Consider the following 27220-nt stretch of genomic DNA (forward strand, 5'->3'; position numbering starts at 1 on the left):
TCCACCACCTATTTTCCATAGCTCTGCAATTTCTCAGTCTTCAAGCAATTATCCGCAAATACTGCTACTTGTGATGTCAGACGCTTGAAGAATGTTAAACTTCTCTGTGATAGCCAATGTAGGGGCAGGCAAAGAGTGATCAAGACATGGGCGGAGAATAGAGGCAATATAGCAGAATTAGTGAGAAATAGAAAAAGAGTAACAAAGAGATGCTGATGGACAAGAATAGAGACAGTAGGAGAGATACAGTCGCCTGAGACCCTGCAGCAGTTCAGAAGTAGGGAGAGGGGCGACAGATCCCGAAGGGAGCCTAAGGTTACGGCAAGGATACAGTGGTACAGACACATCCACAGACTGTACAGTCAAGATATGTGACCACAACATCAGTGGCAATCCACACTAACACCAGCAAAAAATATCCACAAGCAGATCTTCAGAAATAGACCCACACTGTCTGCCCTGTCCTGTGTTGGGGGTTCAACAGCAGTGTTTTTGGAGGTGAATGTGGAATCAATGTTTAATGTTTTCAAACTGCAATGCATTCTCAACAAGAGCAAGAGTTAAAAGGTTTAAAATGTATTCAGGAATCCTTCCCCACTGTAATGAACTCCAATTGGCTTTATTGGTTGGCCAATTGGAGTATGAGCTCCCTCAATGATAGCTCATTGAGGGGGCCCATATAAGCACCTGTGTAGGCTTTGTGAGCCAGTCTTAAGTTGACTGGACTGCTAGCAGCACTGTTTGTAGCTGCTCCTGTAATATCATTATTGTAAATAAATATTGGTGTGGTGACGGAACTTCTGCCTCCCGTGGATTACTACACCCACCTTTAAAAATGTAGCAAGGCCAGAAAGTACAGATACAAATTAAGAAAGCAAAGAGAGCGTGTGCAAAAATAGTTGAACATTTGGTTTTAATCAAGGAAAACCAAAAATGTTTGATAAGATTCAAAAAGAGCAAGTGGATAACTAAACAAAGCGTAGGGTCGCTTATGGATCCAAAATATCATTTGTGTGAAGGCAGAAGTCTCAGGGATGGTTCTGAAATGAATACTTCTCATTTGACTTCACAAGAGCAAACAATACAGACATCGTGGTTGAGGAGTGCGAAATAGGATAAACATGATAACGGAAGAAATATTAAGGGGTTTAACATGTTTGAATGTAGATAAATCACCAGGCCTGGATGAAATGGACCAGAGGCTCTTAAGAGAAATAATGGAGGAAATGGCAGAGGCCTTGACTTTAATTTACTAATCCTCACTGCTTGTCGGCTCAGTACAGAAGGACTGCTAACATTGAACCGTTGTTTGACAAGGGAGGACGGTTCTGATGAAGTAATTATTGATGAGTAAGCCTAACCTCAGTGTTGGGAAAAACTTTGAGGGACTGTATTCATCATTATTTAGAAAGGCACAAATTAATTAAGTACAGTCAGAATTGATTTAAGACAAAGTTGCATCAGACTGACTTGAATGAATTTTTTTAAGAAGGTAATAAGGAATGTTGATGTGTGTAGTGATTCACCACCCCCTTCTCAAGGACAATAAATGTCAGCAACACCCACATCTTAAAAATTGTCGGCTCCTGGTCATGTTCATTACACAGTGAACTCAAAAGGAACAATTCATTCCCGTCTGGTACTATGGGTTTGAAAGTCTTAACTGTCTGTCACATTTAAATAACCAACATTTCATTAGTTTGAATTATAATGAGAATATGGAAGACCAATTTTTACTTTGTAGTTATTTATTTATGGTAAGGAAGATTTTTTTTGTTGAAGAAGGGGGAATATGAGATCTATTAATGGTTGGTTGTACAATAATTAAAAGAAACAAGGTACAAAAAACAGCGTTCCTGGCTCTGGTAACATGAAATGGCCACTGTGAATTTAAAAGTGAATAACTCATGTGCATTCAGTTTTCCAAATGTTCTGAGTGTTAACTGAATCCGTGTGGTTGGTGAATTCAAAAGTAAGACACAGAGCATTTCCTTGCGGAAATAATTTATTAACTTTGTTCACTCCTCACATCGCCCCAGTGCCCCAGCAATCCGCTACTTCTGCTACTTACGGTATTTAAATACCCATCAGCTGTTCCCTTGAACAATGTAACTGATGAGATATTGACAGAATCCCCTCTTTTTTTTAAATTAAAACTGTTGGAAACACAAGAATAACCTTCCAAACTAACCGATAAAATATAAAGTTTTGTTTCTTCACGTTATAGTACAACCAACCATTAATAAATCTCATATTCCCCTTTAGATATTTTTTCTTTACTATATATAAATAATTAAAAAGCAATCAAAGAAAAAAGAGGTCTTCCATTTTCTCATTATAACACAATGCATTCCCCCTTCCAGTAGATCTAATAATTGCTTGGAACAAGCACCTCCCTTTGTTAAAAAGTCTAACAATTGGCTGTTTTCAATTATACCGTTTGTCGAATGAACATTGTCCCAAAGAAAAAGGTGATTCACATAGCATTCTACAGGCAAACCTTTCTCAGATTGCCCATTGTACAGAATGTCCTTGGACATGTACACACCCATGTCTCTTGCTTCTTCTAATAATCTCTATTATTGTCACAAGTAGACTTACATTAACACTGCAATCAAGATACTGTGAAAATCACTGCACCTGTTCGGGTACACAGAGAGAATTCAGAATTTCCAAATTACCTAACAGCACATCTTTCGGGACTTTTGTGAGGAAACTGGAGCACCCGGAGGAAATCCACGCAGACACAGGAAGAACGTGCAGACTCCACACAGACAGTGACCCAAGCCGGAACTGAACTGAGGACGCTGACTCTGTGAAGCAACAGTGCCAGCCACTGTCCTACACCAGTGTTTCAGCAGCTAAGATGTTTTTAACTAGCCTTTTTATTTTCTTCACATCCCATGCCTTTATTATTCTTTCCCACCTCGAATATGATAAACCCTGCAGTGCTGGAATATCCCTCTGGAAGATTGGCATGTGAAATATCGTTAAAAATGACTAACCTTGGTTCTTCCAGGTCAGCCATATTTTATTTGCTCGGGGAACATCCGCAGCTGGAGCATGTTCCATCACAGTACTCAGTTTCAATATGCCTAACTGGTCTAGTCTGAGCGCACAATGAGTTCTAATGATTCTTCCTTGGATGGAAGATTTTCTCTCTGAGAATTTATTGGGATGGAATTGACATTTCCCAAGTAAGATTGTTGATTCAAGATCACTCCGGACTTATTATTCTTAATGTCTAACCCTGTATATTTAAAGGCCTTGAAGTCTGTCTTCTAACCTTAAATTCCTTATTTATTTTATCTATCACTCATTGCTCGAATTCAGCAGTACCCACTGCTCAAATTCTGCAGAACCCATTGCACAAATTCTGTAGTCCCATCCACCATTCCCCCCACACAGAAAATCAGCAACATGCATCATAAAGATGCCTGCTAGTTTATCTTTGTGATACCTTTAGAACATGGCTCGATCTGCATTTAGACGAATACAACCGGATTTCAGCAGGACAGATCGAAGTGAGAAATATCACACCTTGACGCATCATTTAGCATAAACACAGTGGTTTAATTTCCACAGTTGCCCTTTTATATCACCAGCTTCTTTAGGTGGTTTCCAAAACACTTATCTTTGAAATTTCTCACCCTGCAAAAAATGGGGGTGGTCAGAAGGTGATAAAATTGACGGAGAACTAGGGAATAGGGCAGGAAGAGCAGACAGGGAGATGTTGCTGAAAACAGCAGGACTGGTGGCCTGAAGTGCAAATGTTTAAATGCATGAAGTATAACAGGTAAGGCAGATGAACTTAAGAGCTTGGAACAGTACTTGGAACTATGATATTGTTGCCATTACAGAGACCTGGTTGAGGGAAGGTTGCGCTACTGGTTAGGGAGAATATAACAGCTGTAATGCGGGAGGACACCTCGGAGGGCAGTGAGGCTATATGGGTAGAGATCAGGAATAAGAAGGGTGCAGTCACAATGTTGGGGGTTTACTACAGGCCTCCCAACAGCCAGTGGGAGATAGAGGAGCAGATAGGTAGACAGATTTTGGAAAGGAGTAAAAGCAACAGGGTTGTTGTGATGGGAGACTTTAACTTCACCAATATTGACTGGGACTCACTTAGTGCTCGGGGCTTGGACAGGGCAGAGTTTGTAAGGAGCATCCAGGAGGGCTTCTTAACACAATATGTAGATAGTCCAACTAGGGAAGGGGCTGTACTGGACCTGGTATTGGGGAACGAGCCCGGCCAGGTGGTAGAAGTTTCAGTCAGGGAGCTCTTCCTGAGAGGATGGTGGAGCCAAGTACTCTCGCAACATTTAAGAAGCATCTGGATGAGCACTTAAATCGTAAAGGCATTGTAGGCTGGTAAACAGGGTTAGTATAGAGTGGCATTTGATGGTTGGCATAGACACAGTGGGCCAAAGGACCTCTTTCTGTGCTGCATGACAGTATGACTATCTCTCCCTCTTACGATTGGAGTCGCTTTTGTATGTCCACGATCTTTTCCTTGAAAGCATTTAAGAATATCCATTTTCAGAACTCACACTGCATTTCCTGGCCTTCTACAGCTTTGTCTTATTTTACCAATCCATGGATCTTACCTTCTGTCCCTTCTCTTGCACATGCAGCCAATACGTTTGTGTGCTGCTTTGTGTGCTTGAGAGAGCCTTCCTGCCCTCCCTATAATGAAGGCATTCCTCCATTCACTGGCCCATTACTCCAGTGCCAATTTCGGGTAGTTGACCTATTGAGCCTTTTTTAAAAAAATCTTTCAATTAAAGGGCCAATTTAGCGTCTCCAATTCACATACCCGAACATCTTTGGGTTGTGGGGGCGAGATCCATGCAGACATGGGGAGAATGTGCAAACTCCACATTGACAGTGATCCGGGGCTGGGATCGAAGCCTAGAATAAAGAGCCTTAACTTGTGCTTCAATATTACTTTGTTCATATTCATCATCCCTTCACCTGCCATAATCTGCTCCTCATAATTATCCAAAATATCTGAAGTGTATGCTGCCTCTTCACTTTGTGTTACCTGTTCAGATTCTATAAATGTATAATCAGTGTCAATTAACCGAGAGGAATGTACCCTAACAGTTTAATTGCCATGTTGTAAAACTGTTTTTCCATCACTGCCTAAAATCCTACCTGGGCCTTTCTATTCAGTCTGGCCTTCTCTTATGTAATATACCATGTCCCCTGGACTAAACTTTCTTTCTGATGGCCTTATATGGTGCCACAAAAGGCTTGCCTTAAATTTATCTGTCTTTAAAAATGCCTTTCTCCCTGTATGCAGGACAGTTAAGGGCTCAGAAGAAATTGAACTAATCATAGTGAGACACAGACCGAAAGGATGACGAAAGGATAGAAAATGACAGAAGGCCCAGAAGATGACAATGAGAGAGTTTAGAAGGAACTGGTTTAGCACACAGGGCTAAATCGCTGGCTTTTAAAGCAGACCCAGGCAGGCCAGCAGCACGGTTCGATTCCCGTACCACCCTCCCCGAACAGGCGACAGAATGTGGCGACTAGGCGCTTTTCGCAGTAACTTCATTTGAAGCCTACTTGTGACAATAAGCGATTTTCATTTCATTTCGTCTTCATGAGAGTACCCGAGCGAGAGAAAGACAGAGAGCAACAGAGATAGAAAGTGATGAAGACAGAGTACGCAGAAGGAACTTGATATCCACCCCATGCTGACCCTGCATGAGGGTGTCCAATTGAACTAGAGGGAGCTTTACTTTGCATCAAATTTGTGAATTTATTATTGCGAGAGTAGAAGTGTGATTCTGGAATTCATCTTATTGCAGGGCTCCTTCGAATTTTTTTACGATGAAACGTTTTGGTTCATAAAGCAAGTCATAAAATCCCATCTCCATCAATGTTATGAAGACAAGATGGGAATTCACAATTTCAATTTAGAAACCTGAAGCACGCATTACCGGTAAAATTACTCCAATTAATTTGAGTGGTAAGAAGAAAGGAAATTAAAGAAAGCAATCCACTAAGCATTAATTACAATCTTCATGTGCTTGCATAAATTACTTGTGTACGTGTAAGCAGCAAGGTAATTTTAGAAAAGAAAGGCTGTTGTTCACCAAAACGCACAAATTGAAGAACAGAGAAATGACAATTTTTGTTTTGCATCAGTTTCAAGGATAACATTTTAAAACATTTTTCTCTGCACATTTCTGGAAACAACTTAATTTACTGGCAATATTTTTATGCACCTTTTGTGGCAAGCGCCATATGACAAAGCGAACTGCACTGAATAAGTGATTTTGGGAACTATACATGAAATATGCATCTCAAGGTTAGAGGGAAGGTTACTTTAAAGATAACAGTCTTTATAAAAAGCTTGTCGATGTTACGCTTTTTCTTTAAAAACTATTTTTTTTATTCAATAAAATCCAAACAACATTTCGAGACTTCAGCTCCTCACTTCAGCTGGAACCGAATTAGGGCATCCTACCCCCTCCCAACTCAATCCAGTCTCAGCCATTTCCACCAATAGGGGTCATCCAACAATTACTTAGAGAGTACAGGCACCAGGCCCACCTAGATGGCCGCCAAACCCACCAAGATGACAAAACAAATCAGAATCAGTAGTCACTATCAGCAAACTATCCCAGCCCCCCACCCTCCACCCCCAAACAGAATCACACCCAAAAATACATACACATAGCAATGAGACATATCTTAACTCTCCAATCTTACTCCACCTAACCGTAACCACAAACCAAACAATAATACTAAGCTCAGCATCCAAATCTAAACAAAGATAATGAGCTATAGCTACCCCCACCGCTCTGCTCCTGTTAAATAGCTAACAATTCAGCAAGCAGGATGGCCCCGACCCAGAGTCAAGAAAAATATTGACAACAGCAAAAAAAAATAAAACCACTCCCACCACTAACTCCAACAGGGAGCCACATAATTTCCACATAACAATTAAAACACAATGAACAAACGCACCCCCCGCCAATTTCCGTGAGCGCCTCACGCAAAAATAATCTTTGAAACCATCAACCCGCCCACTAACAAAAAAATGCAAACGGACATTAAAAACCCCAACCACTCTCCACACCTCGCCCAACATGCAAATACCACTCCCAAAATCCAAACACCAAGCATGCAGCCTGTGTTTTTTTTTTACAAATGCCTCTGCATGCACCGATGCATCAACAAAGTATTTCAACTCAAAGTTACTGAGCCTCGCCGGGTACACCATTCCAAGGCAAACTCCCTTCTTATATAGGGCAGCCTTCGCTTTATTAAGCGCCGCCCGCTTTCTCGCCAGCCTCCACTCCAACATCTTGATGGCATGACCTGCTCATTTATAGTCACAGTGATCCTTAACCCATCTCAGGACCCGTTCTTCTCTTGAAAACTATGGAACTTAACGATAACAGCCCACGGTGGTTCATCAGGACGGAACTTCGCCCAGAGTGACCAATGCGCTCAACCCAGCTTGGGAGAGAACGTGAATCCACCCTCCCCCACCATCATCGAAAACCTTTCTGTGGAGTTGGGTCTTCACTGGCAACCCCACAATTCTGATGTTATGCTTCCTAGAATAATTCTCCACGTCGTCCACTTTGGACTTCAGTGTTTTTATTCACATAGGCATCAGGCATCTTTGCCAACTCATTGGTGTTTTCCAGCGGTGACCGAATGGGAGCCAGGTCCACTTCCCTCGACCGCTTTTGCTTCTCAAATGCAGTTGCCAATATGCCAGTAAGCACGTCAGCAGTTCAAGAAGAGGACGGAGCTGCAGTACCACATGCCGCCATTTTCTCCACAAAAGAGCCCAGAGAAGTCTCCGACTCAGTTGATTAATTTTCTTCTTCAAACCTCTTTACCTTGGTTCTTCAGCCTTAATGTGGGCACCTTACAACATCGAGCGGGCGGGATTTCAAACAAAAATACCCCCAGAAACGGGTCTAAAGGCCTGAAATTCCGTACTCAGGCAGGAGCCACCTCGTGTGCTACCTCCCTCTACACACTGCAACCGGAAGGGAGTTATGCTTTGTTGAGGGGGCCTTTCATCATTGGCTGTGAGGCAGCTGATGGGATTACCAAAAATAGGCAAAGCGAGCAAGCAATTGACAAAAATGTTACTTTAAGAATATTTTGGTTGTTGTTAAAAACAGCGAAGGTACTTCCTTTCAGCAGACGTAGTCTCACATAACCTGAAATTTGCACCTTCTTCATGGGATGTGTAACGTCACAGACGTAAACTCAATATTGACAATACTGGTGAATGATCATTTTGCATTACACCAGAGATCACATGGATTTCAAGCCAAGCTGAAAATAATTTGTGATATTCTACATCCCAAGGTATCAAAGGAGGTGGCCACGGAAAGAGTGGATGCGTTGGTTGCCATCTTCCAAAATTTTGTAGATTCTGCAATAATCCCAGCAGATTGCAGGGTAACGAATATAACCCCACGATTGAAAAGAGGGAGCGAGAAAACAGAGAATTACAGAACGGTTAGCCTAACATTAGTAGTATGGAAAGTGCTCAACCCTATTATAAAGGAAGTGACAATTTGAAAAAATCAATGGGGTTAGAGAATGTCAACATGGATTAATGAAAGGGAAATCACATTTGACAAACCTTCTGGAGTTTTTTTGAGGATTTAACTAGCAGAACAGATAAGGGAGAGCTATTGAATGTAGCGTCTTTTGCTTTTCAAATGGCTTTTCATAAAATACCACACAAGAGACAAGTCTGCAAACCTAAAGCACATGGAATTCGGGGAATATATTGGCATGGAATCAGAATTGTTTTGCAGACAGGTAATAGTGGTTTTTCCCCCCCCCGAGTGGGGGAGGCAGTGACTAGCAGGTACCGCAGGTTAAGTGCTTGGTCCCCAACTATTCACAATATACATCAATGATTTGGATGAGGGAACCAAATACAATATTTCCAAGTTTACTGACAAGATAAAACTAGATGGAATTGTGACTGGCGAGGAGGAAGAACAGAGGTTTCAAGGCCAGTGAGACATGTTCAGTGTGTGGGCAAATACATGGCAAAGGCAGTACAATGTGGAGAAGTGTGAAATTATAGATTTTGATCAGAAAACCAGAATAGCAGACTATTATTTAAATGGTGACAGATTGGGAGCAGTTGATGTTCAAAGGGACTGGATGTCATTGTACACCAATCACTGTGAGCAAGCAGGCAAATGCAGCAAGCAATTAAGAAGGCAAATGGTATTTTGGCTTTCACTTTGGCTCTTGTCGACAGTAACTCTTACCAGCTTTTGCAGAAAGCATCATATCTGGCTGCATCACAGTCTGGTATGGCAACTGCATGGCCCAAGACCGCAAGAAACTTCAGAGAGTCGTGAACACAGCCCAGTCCATCACACAAACCTGCCTCCCATCCATTGACTCCATCTACACCGAGTTTTGGACTTCCGGTCGGCAAGCGGAGCGGTCGCACAGAGAGGGGCTCCCGCAGGGTAACGAAGTCGGGGCCTTTCTCTCCGCAGCGACAAAGAGCAGGGAAGGGAAGGGACGGGGAGGGGAGGGGAGGGGAAGGGAAGGGAAGGGAAGGGACGGGACACCACCACCCCCCCCCCCCCCCCCTCCCAGGCCAGGAGAGGTGCGGCAACGGCCAGGACCGAAGCGGGGCACAGCTGGCGGCAGCGACCAGCGCCTAACCACCCCCACCGCCCCACCGGGAGGGTGCGGGGTGCGGCAGGCCGAACGGAGCAGCGGGGACCGACCCAACCAAACCCCCCCCCGCAGCGACCACCACGAGGCAAGGACAAAGAGACTGGACAAAAGCCTCTCTCTCTCTCTCTCCTGGGTGAGTGAGGGGCAAGAAAGAAAAAAAAAGGGACTTTTATTTTTAAAAAACCCAAAAGAAAACTGTTAAAGAGAGGGGGGAGGGGTATATATACTATTTTCTCTCTTTTTACACTCTCTCCCATTCAAAAGTAAGCCCACCTGAGAGGAGTTGCATAAAAGAGGGGGGGGGGGGGAAATAATTAATAAATAAATAAAACAAAGTGGTAAAGGAAAGAAGGGAAGAGAGGGGGGACAAAAAAAAGGAAGAGACAAAAAAAATAGGGTGCAGAAAAGGGGGGGAAAAGAAAAACAAGGGGAGAAGAAAAGATGAAAGGGAAGGGGGAGAAAAAAACGCCAGAGGGAGCCAAGGCAGAGGGAGAGGGGGCACCAGAAGCAGACGGGACAAGGGGCAAGCCAGCTCAGGCGAGCGAATCAGCGCACGAAGCGGCGGAACGGAAAAGAGCTGGACAGACAGGTGCCCTCCCCCCTGGGGCTAGAGGAGGGCTGGAATTGGAAGGCAGCCTTTACCGAGGTGGTGAGGGAGCAGCTGCAGGCAATCAAGGCAGAGGTGAAAGCAGACGCAGAGGCCGTAGTACAGGCAGCAGTGGCCAGGGCCATGTCAGGGGTGCAGCAGGCTCTGACCAGATTGGAGGAGAAATTGGATGCCCAAGGGGAGAAACTGGAAGCCCAGGAGGCGACCATTAAGGAGCTGGAGAAAGCAGCGACCGACATGAGCGGCCGGGTCACGGCCCTGGAGAGGGAAGTGGCGCGACTGGGTGCAACACAGGGGAGTCTGAAGGGCAGGGTAGATGACCAGGAAAACCGCTCGAGAAGGCTAAATGTAAGGATAGTGGGCCTGCCAGAGGGGACCGAGGGCAGAAACCCCACAGCATACGTGGCTGCGATGCTGGGCAACTTAGTGGGGAGGAACACTTTCCCCATCCCACCGGAAATGGACAGAGCACATCGGTCGCTGCGCCCGAAGCCCAAGGCAGGGGAACAACCGAGAGCAGTCATAGCCAAACTGCACCGGTACCGGGATAGGGAGACAATCCTGCGCTGGGCCAAGGAAAATAGAGCCTGCAAATGGGAAGGGCACACCATCCAAATCTATGAGGATCTTGGAGCAGATATAACTAAGAGACGGGCTGAGTTCAACAGAGCGAAAGCAGCTCTCCACATGAGCAGAGTGCGTTTTGGTATGCTGTACCCAGCGAAACTCTGGGTCACATACCAAAACAGGGAATATTTCTTTACAGCCCCCGCTGAGGCGAATAGGTTCGTCGAGGAGCACGGGCTGGAAAACAACCAGCAGGGGTAGGGACGAGGGGCCCCTGGCAAGGGGCAACGACATGTCGACGGGGAGGTGTGGAGGGGCGAGGCAATGCCAGCCCCCCCCCCCCCCCCCACCCCAACAAACCACTGCCCAAGGGACCGTTCCAGGTGGGAGGCCAGGCCCCAGCACGAGGGAACGAGAGTATTGGAGAAGGGAGAGCAGGCGAGAGGGGTGCAGGGTAGGATGGGGGAAGAGCGGGCAGAAAACCGTAGAGGCCAGGCAGGGGAGAAGCAAGACAACAACCATCGAGAGGGGAGCCATCGTACTAGCAGGAAAGCTAGCGCCGGGGGCACGCAACAAAGCAGGGCCGCAGCGCACCCCCAACAGTGGGGAAGGCGCCAAGCAGGGGAGGGGAGGGAACACCCGTCAAAGTCGGGAGAGCAAACGGGGACAGGAATAGGGGATAGAGGGGCAAAGGAGGGGCATACAGGGTAGGAGGGAAAAGGGAGAGACCGCGGGGGGCACACAGGGAGCAAGAGACCGGGGAGGGGAAATGCAGGGACGAAGGGACAAAAGAGACCAGAAAAGGAACAGGGCTACAAAGTGCCACAACCAAGGGCTCGAAACAAGGAACCGCTGCAAGCACCCACCCAGTACGGTCTGTGGGCGAAGGGGGCCCCCCAGAGTGCAGGGGACTAGCCGCGTGGCGGACACACAGTGGACGGCCATGGCGGGTGCCCCCGGGACAAGGGGAAACCCCGGAGCACAGAGACCCGACCGCATGGGGAGAGCAGTGATAGCAGCCATCCTGGACGGCCCCCTAACAAAGGAAAGCCCCGGAGGGCAGGGGCGCGTCCACCAGATAAATATGGTTAATCCCACAGGAACGAGGGGTCAGAAGCCCCCCCACCAGGATAATCACCTGGAACGCAAGGGGACTTAACGGCCCAGTGAAGAGATCTAGAGTCCTCACCCACCTCAGAAACATGAGGGCCGACATAGTCTTCCTCCAAGAGACGCACCTGAGGGAGCAGGACCAACTGCGGGTAAGAAAGGGCTGGGTGGGAAAAACCTACCATTCCTGCTATGGGACAAGGGCCAGGGGGGTGGCGATCCTGATCGGCAAGAGGACAATGTTTAGGGCGACAAAGACGGTTACAGACCCAGGGGGGCGGTATGTCATGGTCAGCAGGGCCCTGGATGGGGCACCGGTAGTTCTAGTCTACGTGTACGCGCCCAACTGGGATGACACGAGTTTCATCAAAAAGACCATGGCAGAAATCCCGGACATAGCGACGCATCGACTAATCATGGGGGGCGGGGACTTCAACTGTGTACAGGATCCAAAGACGGACAGATCAAACCCCAAAACAGGGAAAACCTCAAGCATGGCAAGGGAACTCAGTCACTTTATGGAGCAGATGGGAGCAGTGGACCCCTGGAGGTTCGCCCACCTCCAATTCTCCTTCTTCTCCCCAGTACACAACGTGTACACCAGAATTGACTTCTTTGTGGTGGGGAAAACGGTGCTTCCAGGGATAGACAAAGTGGAATGCTCCGCAATTGTGATATCAGACCACGCTCCACACTACATGGACGTGCGGCTAGAGATGGGAAGGGCCCAGCGCCCCACATGGAGGTTGGACGGTGCCTTACTAGCTGACAAGGCCTTCAGCGAAAGGATAGCACGGGCCATAGCAGAGTACACGGAGAACAACCAAAACGGGGAGGTCTCACCCTCCACGTTCTGGGAAGAGCCTAAGGCCATTCTAAGAGGGGAAATCATTGCCTTCAAAGCACAAAGAGATAGGGAGGAAAGGGTGGCTAGGCAGAAGCTGGTGGACTCCATACTGGAGGTTGACCGTAAATACTCCGAGGCCCCGACCGTAGAGCTCCTGGCGGAGAGGAAAGAACTACAAAGGAACTTTGACCTGCTCTCCACCAGGAAAGCAGTGCACCAACTCCGCCAGGCGTGCGGGACCCTGTACGAACACGGAGACAAAGCCAGCCGAATGTTGGCACACCAGCTGAGAAAGCAGGCAGCCACCAGAGAAATTGCACAAATCAGGGGTACCGGAGGCACGTTGGAAACAGAACCAGAGAGGATTAACAAAACCTTCAAGGCTTTCTACCAAGAGCTGTACACCTCAGAGCCCCCAACGAGGAAGGCAGGGATGAACCGGTTCCTTGATGGACTGGACATACCAGTCGTGGGAGAGGTTAGAAAACGGGACCTGGAAGCACCACTAGCACTGGGAGAGATCATGGACAGCATTAGCTCCATGCAGACGGGTAGGCACCGGGACCGGATGGATTCCCGGCGGACTTCTTCAAAAAATTTGCGACAGCGCTGGCCCCGCACCAGCGGGAGATGTTCACAGACTCGCTAGCTAGGGGCACACTGCCACCCACGTTAGCACAGGCCTCAATCTCGCTGATACCTAAGAAAGACAAAGACCCAACGGAATGTGAGTCATACAGACCCATATCTCTGCTGAACGCAGATGCCAAAATACTGGCCAAAAGGCTAGAAGACTGTATACCTGAGGTGGTCACAGAGGACCAGACGGGCTTCGTCAAAGGTAGACAGCTTACCTCGAACATCAGGCGCCTGCTGAACGTGATAATGACCCCCTCCGGGGAGAGAACACAAGAGGTGATCGTCTCCCTGGACGCAGAAAAGGCCTTCGACAGAGTCGAATGGAAATACCTCACAGAGGTACTGGAGCGGTTCGAGCTTGGAACAGGGTTCACCGCTTGGGTAAAGCTCCAATACAACGCTCCCATGGCGAGCGTACGGACCAACAATACCAACTCCCAATACTTCCAGTTGCACAGGGGCACCAGACAAGGATGCCCACTGTCCCCGCTGCTGTTCGCACTAGCAATCGAACCGCTAGCAAAAAATTGGAGGGGAATCCGAAGGGGAGGCAGAGAGCACAGAGTCTCACTCTATGCAGATGATCTGCTCCTTTACATCTCGGACCCACAAAGCAGCATGGACGGAATCATCGCGCTCCTGAAAGAGTTTGGAGCCTTCTCGGGCTACAAACTCAACATGAGCAAAAGCGAGATCTTCCCAGTACACCCGCAAAAGGGGGGGGGGGGGGGGGCAGCACTAACAGGACTGCCGTTCAAACAAGCCTGACACAAATTCCGCTACCTGAGGATCCAAATAGCCCATGACTGGAAAGGGATCCACAAATGGAACCTCACCAGCCTGACGGAGGAAGTACAAAAGGACCTGCAAAGATGGAACACACTCCCACTCTCCCTCGTGGGGAGAGTCCAGACGATCAAAATGAACGTACTGCCCAGGTTCCTCTTCCTGTTTAGATCCATTCCGATCTACATCCCCAAGGCCTTTTTCAAAGCGCTGGACAAACTTATCATGGCGTTCGCAGGGGGGAGGGGGGGGGGGGGGGGGGGGGGGGGGGGGGTAAAAATGCTAGGATCCCAAAGAATGTCCTACAAAAAACAAAATCCAGGGGGGGGCTAGCCCTCCCAAACCTACAATTTTACCACTGTTTTCCTGAGGTGAATCCTGTTTGGCTGGCGGTCAGCAGCAACAGCCGAGCGAGTAAGGGGATGAATCCAGGAGCCAGAAGCCGAGTGGGTGCGTGCGGAGGAGGCCTCCTGCATGGGGACCTCCCTCCGGGCCCTCGCCACGGCAGCACTCCCATCCCCACCCAAAAAACACTCCACCAGCCCAGTGGTGACAGCCACCCTCCAATCCTGGAACCAACTGCGGCAGCAATTTGGCCTGACCAAAATGTCGGACAAGGCTCCCATCTGCAACAACCATAGGTTCACACCAGCACTGACTGACGCCACCTTCAAAAGGTGGATGCAGGACGGAGGGACACGGACAGTCAGGGACCTATACACGGACGGCAGGATCGCAACACTGGATGAACTGACAGAGAAATTTCGGCTAGCCAGGGGGAACGAGCTACGGTACCCGCAGCTCAAAAACTTCCTACAAAAGGAGACAAGGACGTAACCACAACCGCCACGACGGACACTACTGGAAGACCTACTGGACGCAAGTATCCGAGAGAAAGGGAACTGTAGCGACATGTATGACCGACTGGTAGAAAGGGACGGCACCGTACTGGATGCAACAAGAAAGAAATGGGAGGATGACCTGGGGATTGAGATAGGGTGGGGACTCTGGAGCGAAGCACTGCATAGGGTCAACTCCACCTCCACGTGCGCAAGGCTCAGCCTGACGCAACTAAAAGTGATACATAGAGCCCACTTAACAAGAAACCGTATGAGTAGGTTCTTCCCGGAGGTGGAGGACAGATGTGAACGGTGCCAAAGAGGCCCGTCCAACCACGCCCACATGTTCTGGTCTTGCCCCAGACTTGTGGAGTACTGGACAGCCTTCTTCGAGGCTATGTCCAAAGTGGTGGGGGTGAGGGTGGAGCCATGCCCGATAGTGGCGCTCTTCGGGGTTTCAGACCAGCCAGATCTATTCCTGAGGAGGAGGGCGGACGCCCTTGTTTTTGCCTCCCTGATCGCCCGCCGTAGAATCCTGTTTGGCTGGCGGTCAGCAGCACCGCCCAGAGCTGCAGACTGGCAGACCTCTTGGAATCTCTCCAAATGGAGAAAATCAAATTCGCCATCCGAGGGTCAGACAACGGCTTCCACAGAACGTGGGAGCCAATTCATGCAATTGTTCCGGGACCTGTTTGTGGCCAACGAACAAGAGGAAGAATAGTCGGGTGGCCAAGAATCAGGGGAAAATGGACGGGAATCAGGGGAAGGTAGCCGGGGGGGGGGGGGCTACGGGTTCGTTATGGGGGTTTGTTCACATGGTTTTACGCTTATTTATTTTTCTTGTTAATTTATTGTTTATGTATTGGAGGGGAGGGGTTACTGTTTTTCTCTGTTGTGATAAAATTTGTTGAAAACTTGAATAAAAATAATTCCAGAAAAAAAAAGGAAGGACAAAGCCGCAAGCGACAGTCTGATGGCAAGCTAAGGCCCAAAACCAAATTGTAAATAAATGCCTATAAACATGTGCCTCGGCCATATTGGGGAATGTAAAATATGTATGCCGGTTAAAGGGGGCGGTCACAGTTGTTATTATGAAGATGCTTACCTGTAAATATACATGTTAATTTTTGCGTGTTTTTTTTCCTAATAATTTGTAATTTGTTGGATATAAAATATGAAAACTCAATAAAAAACATTTCCAAGACTCCATCTACACCTTCCGCTGCCTGGGGAAAGCGGCAGCATAATCAAAGACCCCTCCCACCCGGCTTACTCACTCTTCCAACTTCTTCCATCAGACGGGTGATGCAGAAATCTGAGAACATGCACGAACAGTCTCAAAAACTGTTCCCACTTCCCCACTGTTACCAGACTCCAAAACGACCCTCTTATGGACTGACCTCATTAACACTGCACCCCTGTATGCTTCACCCGATGCCGGTGTTATCTAGTTACATTGTGTACCTTGTGTTGCCCTAATACGTATTTTCTTTTATTTCCCTTTCTTTACTGTACTTAATGATCTGTTGAGCTGCTTGCACAAAAATACTTTTCACTGTACCTTGGTACACGTTTTTTAAAATAAATTTAGAATACCCAATTCATTTTTTCCAATTAAGGGGCAATTTAGCATGGACAATCCACCTAACCTGCACATCTTTGGGTTGTGGGGGCGAAACCCACACAAACACGGGGAGAATGTGCAAACTCCACACGGACAGTGACCCAGAGCCTGGATCGAACCTGGGACCTCGGCGCCGTGAGGCAGCAATGCTAACCACTGCACCACCGTGCTGCCGTCACCTTGGTACACGTGACAGTAAACCAATCCAATCCACTGCAACAGGATTAGAGTACAGGATGTCCTATTGCAGATGCATAGGGCCTTGGAGACATCACATCTAGAGTATGGTATCCAGTTTTTGTCTACTTGCCTCTGAAAGGATACAATTCCCATCGAGGGAGTGTAGCCAACGTTCACCAGACGGACTACAGGATTGTTGTACAGAGAGATTGGGTCGACTAGGCCTGTATTCACTGGCGTTCAGAAGAATAAGGGAATCTAATTGAAATGTTTAAAATTCTGGCAGGGCTGAACAGACTTGATACAGCGATGATCTTTCCTCCAGCTGAGGTGGGGGCTGGTGTAGAACAAAGGGAAGCAGCCTCAGGTTGTAGCTTGGACATTTTAGGACTGAGATGAGGAGAAATTTCTTCACTCAGAGGGTGGTGAACCTGTGGAATTCTCTACTACAGCCAAGTCACTTAATATATTTAAGAAGGAAATAGATTTGTAGACTCTAAAGGCATCAAGGGGTATGAGGAGAAAGTAGCAGTATGACACTAAGATACAGGATCAGCCATGACCATATTGAACTCTTCTGCCATTTAATCTCTCCTGTCCTCCTCCAATCACAGGCCTTCCTTTTGTCAGCACAAAAGATGTGCAACAGCAGGCGTACTGCTGTCTGAAAACAAAAAGAGAAAAAGCAAATATACAAATCATAGGAAAAATAGGAGCCAAGATTATGGTTGAAAATTGCGTTAGCATCGACATACCTTCCATCCTAAAATGCCCCCTCATCTGATCCTATTTAACCAATGATTGTGTCACTCATACTCGAGGATATTCAAACACTACAATCGACTTCAAAGACTCGAGTGATTGACCAGCCCAAGCCTGGCCATCCAATCAACCAGCAGCACCAACCCACCCTTCAGCACACCTATAACAACTGAGACTCATCTTGCAATTCAAAAGGAATATGGCATTTCTTGTAGAATCATGCTGGCACATTAGAAATGTAGGTGACATGTTGGTAACAAAGTAATTAAATGGCAGTGAAGTACTTAATGCCATGCCATGAGTGCAATCGGAGCTATTTAAGTGCATTACATAGAAGTTACAAGTCAGAAATAAGCTTTTCAGTACTGCTGGACTGTGCCAGAACACGCGGTCCCCACTAGCCTCTGCCTACCTCATTTCTGTCATCTAATCCCATCAACAATTTTTTTCCCTCTCTTGTATTCATCTAGCTTTCCCTTGAATTCACCTTTGCTTTTCCCATCAGTTACTCCTCACAACAGTGAATTCAACCTTCTCAACACTCCCTGGATCAAGGAGCTTTTCCTAAATTCCCAGTTGCTAGTTTTGGAGTGTCCCACAAAAATTAGAGCAACATTTCTACATCTACATTTTCAGGTGAAGCGTGAGATGGCAGGGTGAGGGGAGGTGGATGGGTGGTGCGCCAAGACGAAGAGTGACATTAGCCATGTTGTCGGTCATCCAGAAGCCTAGGCTAATGCTCTGGGGACCCAATTTCAAACTTGAAGGAATTTAAATCTGCAATTGAAAATTAGTCTCAGTAATAGTGACCATGAAAATTTAATTGAGTGTTGTAAAAACCAATTTGCTTCACTTATGACCTTAAGGAAGAAAGTTTGCCGTCATAACTCAGATCGACCGACGTATGATTCCAGATGCACTGCAATATGGTTAACTCTTAACTGCCCTCGAAATGGCCCAGCAAACCACTCAATTAAAGGGAAATTTGAGATGGGCAGCAAATGCTGGCCTTGCCAGTGACACACACATCCCATGAAAACATTTTTTTAAAGCTCCTTCATAATTTTTCAAGTCACCTCATGGTCTTCTATGAGATCCAAGCTGTTTAATCTTTTTTGACAGTCACACTCACTGTCAATTGCCCACAAGCTTTATGGAAAATAGAGGCCAAATGTCCATGGCACTCAAGGTGCACTTAAATCAAGGTTCTGTACACATGAAACGTAATTTCTCTATTTCTGAATTCCATTCCTCCGAGTGAACCCTAGTTCTTTGTTGCACTTTTTATTGCTTGCTTTTAACCTGCACTTCATCTTTTTTTTTAAATTTAGAGTACCCAATTATTTTTTTTTCCAATTAAGGGGCAATTTAGCGTGGCCAATCCACCTAGCTTGCACATCTTTTGGGTTGTGGGGGCGAAACCCACGCAAACACGGGGAGAATGTGCAAACTCCACATGGACAGTGGGATTGAACCTGGGACTTCGGCGCCGTGAGGCCGCAGTGCTAACTCACTACGCCACCGTGCTGCCCTCACACTTCTAATCTTAACGGTTTGTCTATCTGTACACCAAGCACTCTACCCTTCTTTACAAAATGATTTGCCGAAGAGTAAATGGTCTCTTTAATCTTCCTGCCACACCTATCTACTATATTGAATTGCATTTGGCATTTACATGCCAATTTTGCAAGTTTCAGGTCTTGTATTTTATCACAATCCTCCTCAGCATGAACCAAACCGCAATCTTGGTTTTCTTTCTTTGCAACATTGATTTTGAGATGGAGGCTTCACAATTAATAACCAATTTGTAAAAAAAACCACCCAATACACCTTTTGTTTACAAAAGGTCAGCAACAGCATGTTTTTTTTAAATCTTTCAATGTATTACAGAAGAATCAGACTATTAAGCTCAGCAAGCTAATTACTGTTATGGGCTATACACAATTTACCTGCTGTCAAGTCACAACTTATTTAAACTCCCGAGTGAATAGCATAGCTAAAATTTACAAGATAAATCTCTTCTGAACTTCATTTTTACCAAAGAAAATCGAAAAAAAATGGAGGTCTGTGAATGTTGCACCATTATTTAAAAAGGATGAGAAGTATCGGCCTGAAAATTAAGGACTCGTCTCTCTGAATTTGGCGATGGACAAATTATTCAAATCAATTACGAGAGACAGGATAATTAATATATCACTTTGGCAAGGATTGAACAGGGATAGTCAGTCTGGTTTTGTTAGGGGAAGATAGTGTCTTCCTAACTTAATCAAGTTTTTGAGAAAGTAACAAGGAGGGTTAAGTAAGGCTCATGCAGTGGATCTTAGCTACATGCATGTTAGGAAAGTATTTGTCAAGATCCCACATGGCAGACCACTCAGAAAGTTGAGATCCCATTGGAGACAAGGAAAAGTGACTAGCTGGATCCAAAATTATCACCTGATGGATGTGTTTGCAAATGGAAAGCAGTTTCCAGTTGTGTTCCACGGGGGCTCAGTGTTGGGGTCTTGGTTTTTTTCTTGTATATATTAGTGATATGGAGTTAAATGTGGAAGACATGATCAGAAAGTTTACTAATGACAGAAGAATTCGCCATGTAGTTCACTATGAAGGATAGCTGTCGACTCCAGAATGATACCAATTATTTGGTTGAGAGAACAGAAAAGAGGCAAATGAAATTCAATATGGAGAAGTGTGAGGTAATACATTTGGGGAGGACAAAAAAAAAAATGCAAATCCTCAATTTATGGGGAAGGTATTGAGAGGGGTTGAGGAAGTCATTGACCCTGGAGTGCATGTCCATAGGTCCCTCAAAGTGGGAGTGCAGGCAGTAAAGAATGCATATGGAATATTTTCCTTTATTAAGGGAGCTATTGAACACAAAAGCAAGGATGTAATGCTGGAAGTATACAAAATGCTGGTTAGGACACAGCTGGAATTTTGTGTACAGCTCTGGGTACCACATTGCAGGAAGAACATAATTGCTCTGGACATAGTGGAAGAGATTTACAAGAATGTCACCAAAGCTTGGAAAATTAAGTTACAAGGAAAGATCGGATAGACTAGAGTTGTTTTCCTTCGAACAAAGGAGGCTGAGGGATGACCGAATTGTACAAAATTATGAAGGGCCTGGACAGGTGGACAGGAAATATTTGTTTCCCTTAGTTGAGGGGTCAATTACCAGGGTCCTAGATTTCTGCAAATCGCCTCCTGCCGCTCCTATTTTCTATGTTTCTACTTACTGTTCTATGTTGGTTCTGAACATCACAAAGATTCTTCATATTTTATTCCACACCTGTCTTTGCAGCTCAAATTAAATGGTATGATGAAAGGTTGAATTAGTTTTAAGGTGTGAATAAGGACCTGGCCAACTTTCTCTTGTGAAATCTGACATCTCCATTACTCAAAACTAAAGCCTTTGGCCACCTTTGTTGTTTTTCTATCTTTGTTTCCATCCATCAATATTCTTCAAAAAGGAACCAGAGAATAACACAGTATTAAAACAGCCCCTTCCTTTTATACCCAAACACACGAAGCATGTATTAATAGTTTGATTTTAGCTTTCTAGGCAATAGTGTCACACTCAAATGGCAGGACAGGCTTACGGGACAGTTTGTTTTTCTCCTGGTCTTATTTTTCATGTTTTTGCAGTAGACTTCCATTGAATAGTCAGTAATCCCACCCAAATCCTTGACTTTCAGGGATTCAATCTGCATTGCTTAATTAATTGGAGCGACAAGCATGAATTTACGTCCATATTTTAGACAAATGGCACAGGGTACCTACCAGCATGTCTGTGGCGTGAAGATAATGTTTACTTGCCATACATCGCTCCAGCTTCTGTGGCACCTGTTTGATGTTCTCAATTTCATCAAGCAGATTTAGCACATGCTTGTGTTCAATGCCTTCAATCCACAGTTTACGTAACTCATCCCTTTTGCAGTGGAGGAGCATTTTGCAGGAAAGCAAATTCTCCTTCACCTGCTTGATCTTGTTGCGCGAGCTGGTGATACGTTCTGTGATGCTTTGGTATGTCCTGATGGCTGTGGTAAGTTCTGTGTAGTGTTGTACAATCAATTCATCCAAGTCATGGTCGCATTTCTCATAAGCTTCCTCCAAACGACTCTTTTCAGCTTCTCGATCCTGAACATCATCGCTTGTTGACAGAGTTCTGCAAGAAGATACAAGAAGTAGGATGACTTTCACTTTTATGTACCACAATCATTGACTAAAACAGGAAAAATATTTTTGTCCAAAACAGTTGTAACTGGCAATTTCAATATCAGAATAGTAATTTATTTTTACATGCTTTGCAACATTCTCTTAACTTCACTATTGACTATATTTTGGTAATTTAAACATTCAGTAGAATTTACACAACTAAAAACTTAGTATATCTTACTTTTCTGCATTCCAGTCACTGGACTTAATGCACAGTACATGAAAGCCGACAAATGTTTGTATGAGACTAATACGGTGCTATTTTAACGGAAGCCAAACTTTTCAGCAACCCTTTGATCACCAGCCCACAATAATAATAATAATAATCTTTATTAATGTCGCAAGTAGGCTTACATGAACACTGCAATAAAGTTACTGTGAAAATCCCTTAGTCATCACTGTGACATCCGTTCTGCTACACGGAGGAAGAATTCAGATTGTCCGAATACCAAGTTGTACATGATGGTATTATGTGAGACATTTGTGTGATCTTCCCCAGGAACTATCGCTTCAACGGCATGGATAGGAAGGAATCTTGCAAAAACAGAAGTAGTCATGCTGAACCAGTTAATTGTTTAATCACAATACTATTGCATAGTGCATTTCAATTTCTAAATTTTAACTGAGTTAAATGTAAAAACAAACAAACCTTCAATTGTACCTTATCAATCATGTTTGGTAAAAATTTAAATTTGCAGCTACCAAAAATGTAGATTACTTTAACCATCATGTTAACCACACTAAAAGGAGACTGCACCACTACACATGCATTGTGCAGCAAAAAAAAACAAACGGATTGCTTCCATGAACAAGTTACCACATAACAGGCTTTGATAATTTGACAACTTCACAGATCCCCATGTCACAGACAGAATGTATGTGCTCTGTTACTGCCCATAACCGGTATGTTTCGTATGGGAAGAGGTGCGTCTTTTCGTACCTTGAGAGGGTATATTTCATTTAAATACTTCAGCAGAAAGCTTTCATGGGATTTGGGCATCACTGGCAAGGCCAGAATTTGTTGGCCCTCCTTAATTGCTCTTGAACTGAGTGCCTTGCTCGGCTATTTCAGAGGGCACCGAGAGCCAACCAATCTTTTTTTACAACAGTTGACAATGGCTTCATGGTCATCATTGGACTTTTAATTTCAAATTTTTCTTGAACTCAAATTCCACCATCTGCCATAGTAGGATTTAAAGTTGGGTCTCCAGAGCATTGATCTGGATCTCTGGATTGCTAGTCCACAATGCCACTGCCTCCCCAAATTCTCACACTTACAGCAAATGAATGCAATGTCACATAGTCAGTTTCATGCATACACACGCATAGATTGGACATCGATAAATATAGTGCACTTTTACAGGTTACAGTTAATTCAGTCTTGATTTACAATTCCCGTCTCTGATGTGGCAGGCCTGTGGTTCCTCAACTGGGTTCAATAATTTAAAGTAGAAGTGAGGGCCTTGTGAATCAAAGCGTTCACAGAGGATTGTGAGGTTTTTTGCAGTCAAATATTAAAGGAGGTTCGTTCATAGCTGAACTTTGACATAGAAATAGGTTAAGCACTTTGATGACTTGCAGGTAGTTTTGGAATCTAGTTTTCAGATTTGCTGATGACTAATGGATCTCATGGGTCCCAAGATAATACGGTTGCAGTTTCCAAAACCAATTTTGATCAGATGACGCTGAGTTAATGCTTGTGGAGGCCCATTGTGATACAATGGAAAATATATAGCTGTTTAGATATTTCCTTTTGTCCAATATATTTCGTTTTGTCCAGCCATCGCTGCATCTGCAACCGCGACTCCAGAGACGTCATCCACTTACCAGTCTTCACCACAGCCACGCCAGAGCATGGTCTGGACATCCACCAACCTGTGAAGACAAACCGCAGCCCGACAGCGACCCTGAATGCTCGACCGCGCAGACCCACCTACCGACGCAGGAACCGCAAGCAAGGCGACAAATCCTCCATCCACACATTGACCAGAGTGACTAACCTCATTGGACACAACTATTCCCTTAACACTGCATACTCTCACCGTCTCCCAGGCTCGAAAAGAAGCAGTCATTCCAGGAAACGTGGAAAACGTGCAGGCGGGAGTGAAATAACACGGCCCCAAAGCCCTACTGCCTAGCTTACTCCTAGCTAATGTCCAATCTCTAGAAAACAAGCTAGACAAACTTAAAGCCAGACTCACTTTTCAAAAAGAACTGAGGGACTGTGTGCTCTGTTTCACGGAGACATGGCTCACTCCTGCTTCACCGGACTGTGGCCTACAACCAGAGGGTTTCTCAATCCACCGAATGGACCGTACGGCGGTCTCAGGCAATGCGAGGGGAGGTGGGGTCTGCCTCCTAATCAACACCTCCTGGTGCCTAGATGTAGCAACACTGGCGAGTTTCTGCTCCCCGGACCAGAATACCTGATGCTAAAATGCTGCCCCGACTACCTTCCGCGGGAGTTCAGCTCCGTTATCCAGACGGCAGATTACATCCCACCTTAGCAAACGTGAAAATTGCACTGGATGAAATATTCACCACCACAAATAGCCTTGAAATGAAACATCCCAAGGCCTTGTTCATTGCAGCTGGGGACTTCAATCAGGCCAAGCTCAAGAGCATACTACCAAATTACCACCAACACGTCACCTGTTCCACCAGAGGCCCAAACAACCTGGACCACTGCTACACAAATATTAAACATGCCTATCGCTCTATTGCCCGCCCACACTTTGGCAAATCTGACCACAAGGCTGTACTCCTGCTCCCAGCTTAAAAGCAAAAACTGAAGCGGGAAAACCCGCCAAAGAAAGTCGTGCATTTTTGGTCTGAGGATTCGGATGATCTCCTACGGGACTGCTTGGAGTCAGAGAACTGGTCAGTATTTAAAAACTCTGCAACCAGCCTGAACGAGTACGTCACTACAGTAACTGACTTCATTAGTAAATGTGTAGAAGACTATGTGCCAAAGAAACAAATCTGCGCGTTTCCCAACCGGAAACTCTGGATGAACAGGGATATCCACTGCTTGCTGAAGTCTAGGTCTGAGGCGTTCAAATCAGGCGACCCTGACCTTTCCAAGAAAGCCAGATATGATCTAAAGAAATCCATCAAAGATGCCAAAAGACAGTACCGGACCATGCTCGAGTCCCAGGCTAGCCACACGGACCCCCACTGTCTATGGCAAGGTCTGCAAGGCATTACGGGATACAAGATGAAGGCATGTAAAATAGTCGGCTCCAATGTATCCGCAATAGTTTCCTAGAACAGTATGTAATGGAACCTACGAGGGAACAAGCGGTCCTAGATCTTGTCCTGTGTAATGAGACAGGATTGATTCATGATCCCATAGTTAGGGATCCTCTCGGAAGGAGCGATCACAATATGGTGGATTTAAAATACAGATGGAGGGTGAGAAGGTAAAATCAAATACTAGTGTTTTGTGTTTAAACAAAGGAGATTACAATGGGATGAGAGAAGAACTAGCTACGGTAGACTGGGAGCAAAGACTTTATGGTTGAACAGTTGAGGAACAGTGGAGAACCTTCCAAGTGATTTTTGCTCAGCAAAGGTTTATACCAACAAAAAGGAAGGACGGTAGAAAGAGGGAAAATCGACCATGGATATCTAAGGAAATAAGGGAGAGTATCAAATTGAAGGAAAAAGCATACAAAGTGGCAAAGATTGGTGGGAGACGAGAGGACTGGGAAATCTTTAGGGGGCAACAGAAAGCTACTAAAAAAGCTATAAAGAAGAGTAAGATAGAGTATGAGAGTAAACTTGCTCAGAATATAAAAACAGACAGTAAAAGTTTTTACAAATATATAAAACAAAAAAGAGTGGCTAAGGTAAATATTGGTCCCTTAGAGGATGAGAAGGGAGTTTTAATAATGGGAGATGAGGAAATGGCTGAGGAACTGAACAGGTTTTTTGGGTCGGTCTTCACAGTGGAAGACACAAATAACATGCCAGTGACTGATAGAAATGAGGCTATGACAGGTGAGGACCTTGAGAGGATTGTTATCACTAAGGAGGTAGTGATGGGCAAGCTAATGGGGCTAAAGGTAGACAAGTCTCCTGGCTCTGATGGAATGCACCCCAGAGTGCTAAAAGAGATGGCGAGGGAAATTGCAGATGTACTAGTGAAGATTTACCAAAATTCACTAGACTCTGGGGTGGTCCCGGTGGATTGGAAATTAGCAACCGTGACACCACTGTTTAAAAGAGGAGGTAGGCAGAGAGCGGGAAATTATAGGCCAGTGAGCTTAACTTCCGTAGTAGGGAAGATGCTGGAATCTATCATCAAGGAAGAAATAGCGAGGCATCTGGATAGAAATTGTCCCATTGGGCAGACACAGCATGGGTTCATAAAGGGCAGGTCGTGCCTAACTAATTTAGTGGAATTTTTTGAGGACATTATCAGTGCAGTAGATAACAGGAAACCAATGGATGTGGTATATCTGGATTTCCAGAAAGCCTTTGACAAGGTGCCACACAAAAGGTTGCTGCATAAGATAAAGATGCATGGCATTAAGGGTAAAGTAGTAGCACGGATAGAGGATTGGTTAATTAATAAAAAGCAAAGAGTGGGAATTAATGGGTGTTTCTCTGGTTGGCAATCAGTAGCTAGTGGTGTCCCTCAGGGATCCGTGTTGGGCCCACAATTGTTCACAATTTACATAGATGATTTGGAGTTGGGGACCAAGGGCAATGTGTCCAAGTTTGCAGATGACACTAAGATGAGTGGTAAAGCGAAAAGTGCAGAGGACACTAGAAGTCTGCAGAGGGATTTGGATAGGTTAAGTGAATGGGCTAGGGTCTGGCAGATGGAAGACAATGTTGACAAACGTGAGGTTATCCATTTTGGTAGGAATAACAACAAACAGGATTATTATTTAAACGATAAAATATTAAAGCATGCTGCTGTGCAGAGAGACCTGGGTGTGCTAGTGCATGAGTCACAGAAAGTTGGTTTACAGGTGCAACAGGTGATTAAGAAGGCAAATGGAATTTTGTCCTTCATTGCTAGAGGGATGGAGTTGAAGACTAGGGAGGTTATGCTGCAATTGTATAAGGTGTTAGTGAGGCCAGACCTGGAGTATTGTGTTCAGTTTTGGTCTCCTTACTTGAGAAAGGACGTACTGGCACTGGAGGGTGTGCAGAGGAGATTCACTAGGTTAATCCCAGAGCTGAAGGGGTTAGATTACAAGGAGAGGTTGAGTAGACTGGGACTGTACTCGTTGGAATTTAGGAGGATGAGGGGGGATCTTATAGAAACATATAAAATTATGAAGGGAATAGATAGGATAGATGCGGGCAGGTTGTTTCCACTG

At 45.4% G+C, this 27220-nt stretch overlaps 1 protein-coding gene across 2 annotated transcripts in view; it reads right to left on the minus strand.

Annotated features, from left to right (window-relative positions):
- Positions 1-27220, minus strand: part of exoc4 (exocyst complex component 4) — a 574741-nt gene that overhangs the window by 535884 nt on the left and 11637 nt on the right. For both annotated transcript variants that reach the window (XM_038811812.1, XM_038811811.1), the window contains exon 2: positions 21450-21834. In XM_038811812.1, coding sequence (XP_038667740.1) covers positions 21450-21834 — 385 coding nt within the window. The remainder of the gene's footprint in view (positions 1-21449; positions 21835-27220) is intronic.

This window comes from Scyliorhinus canicula, chromosome 11 (assembly GCF_902713615.1).
Source record: "Scyliorhinus canicula chromosome 11, sScyCan1.1, whole genome shotgun sequence".
NCBI classification, from domain to species: domain Eukaryota; kingdom Metazoa; phylum Chordata; class Chondrichthyes; order Carcharhiniformes; family Scyliorhinidae; genus Scyliorhinus; species Scyliorhinus canicula.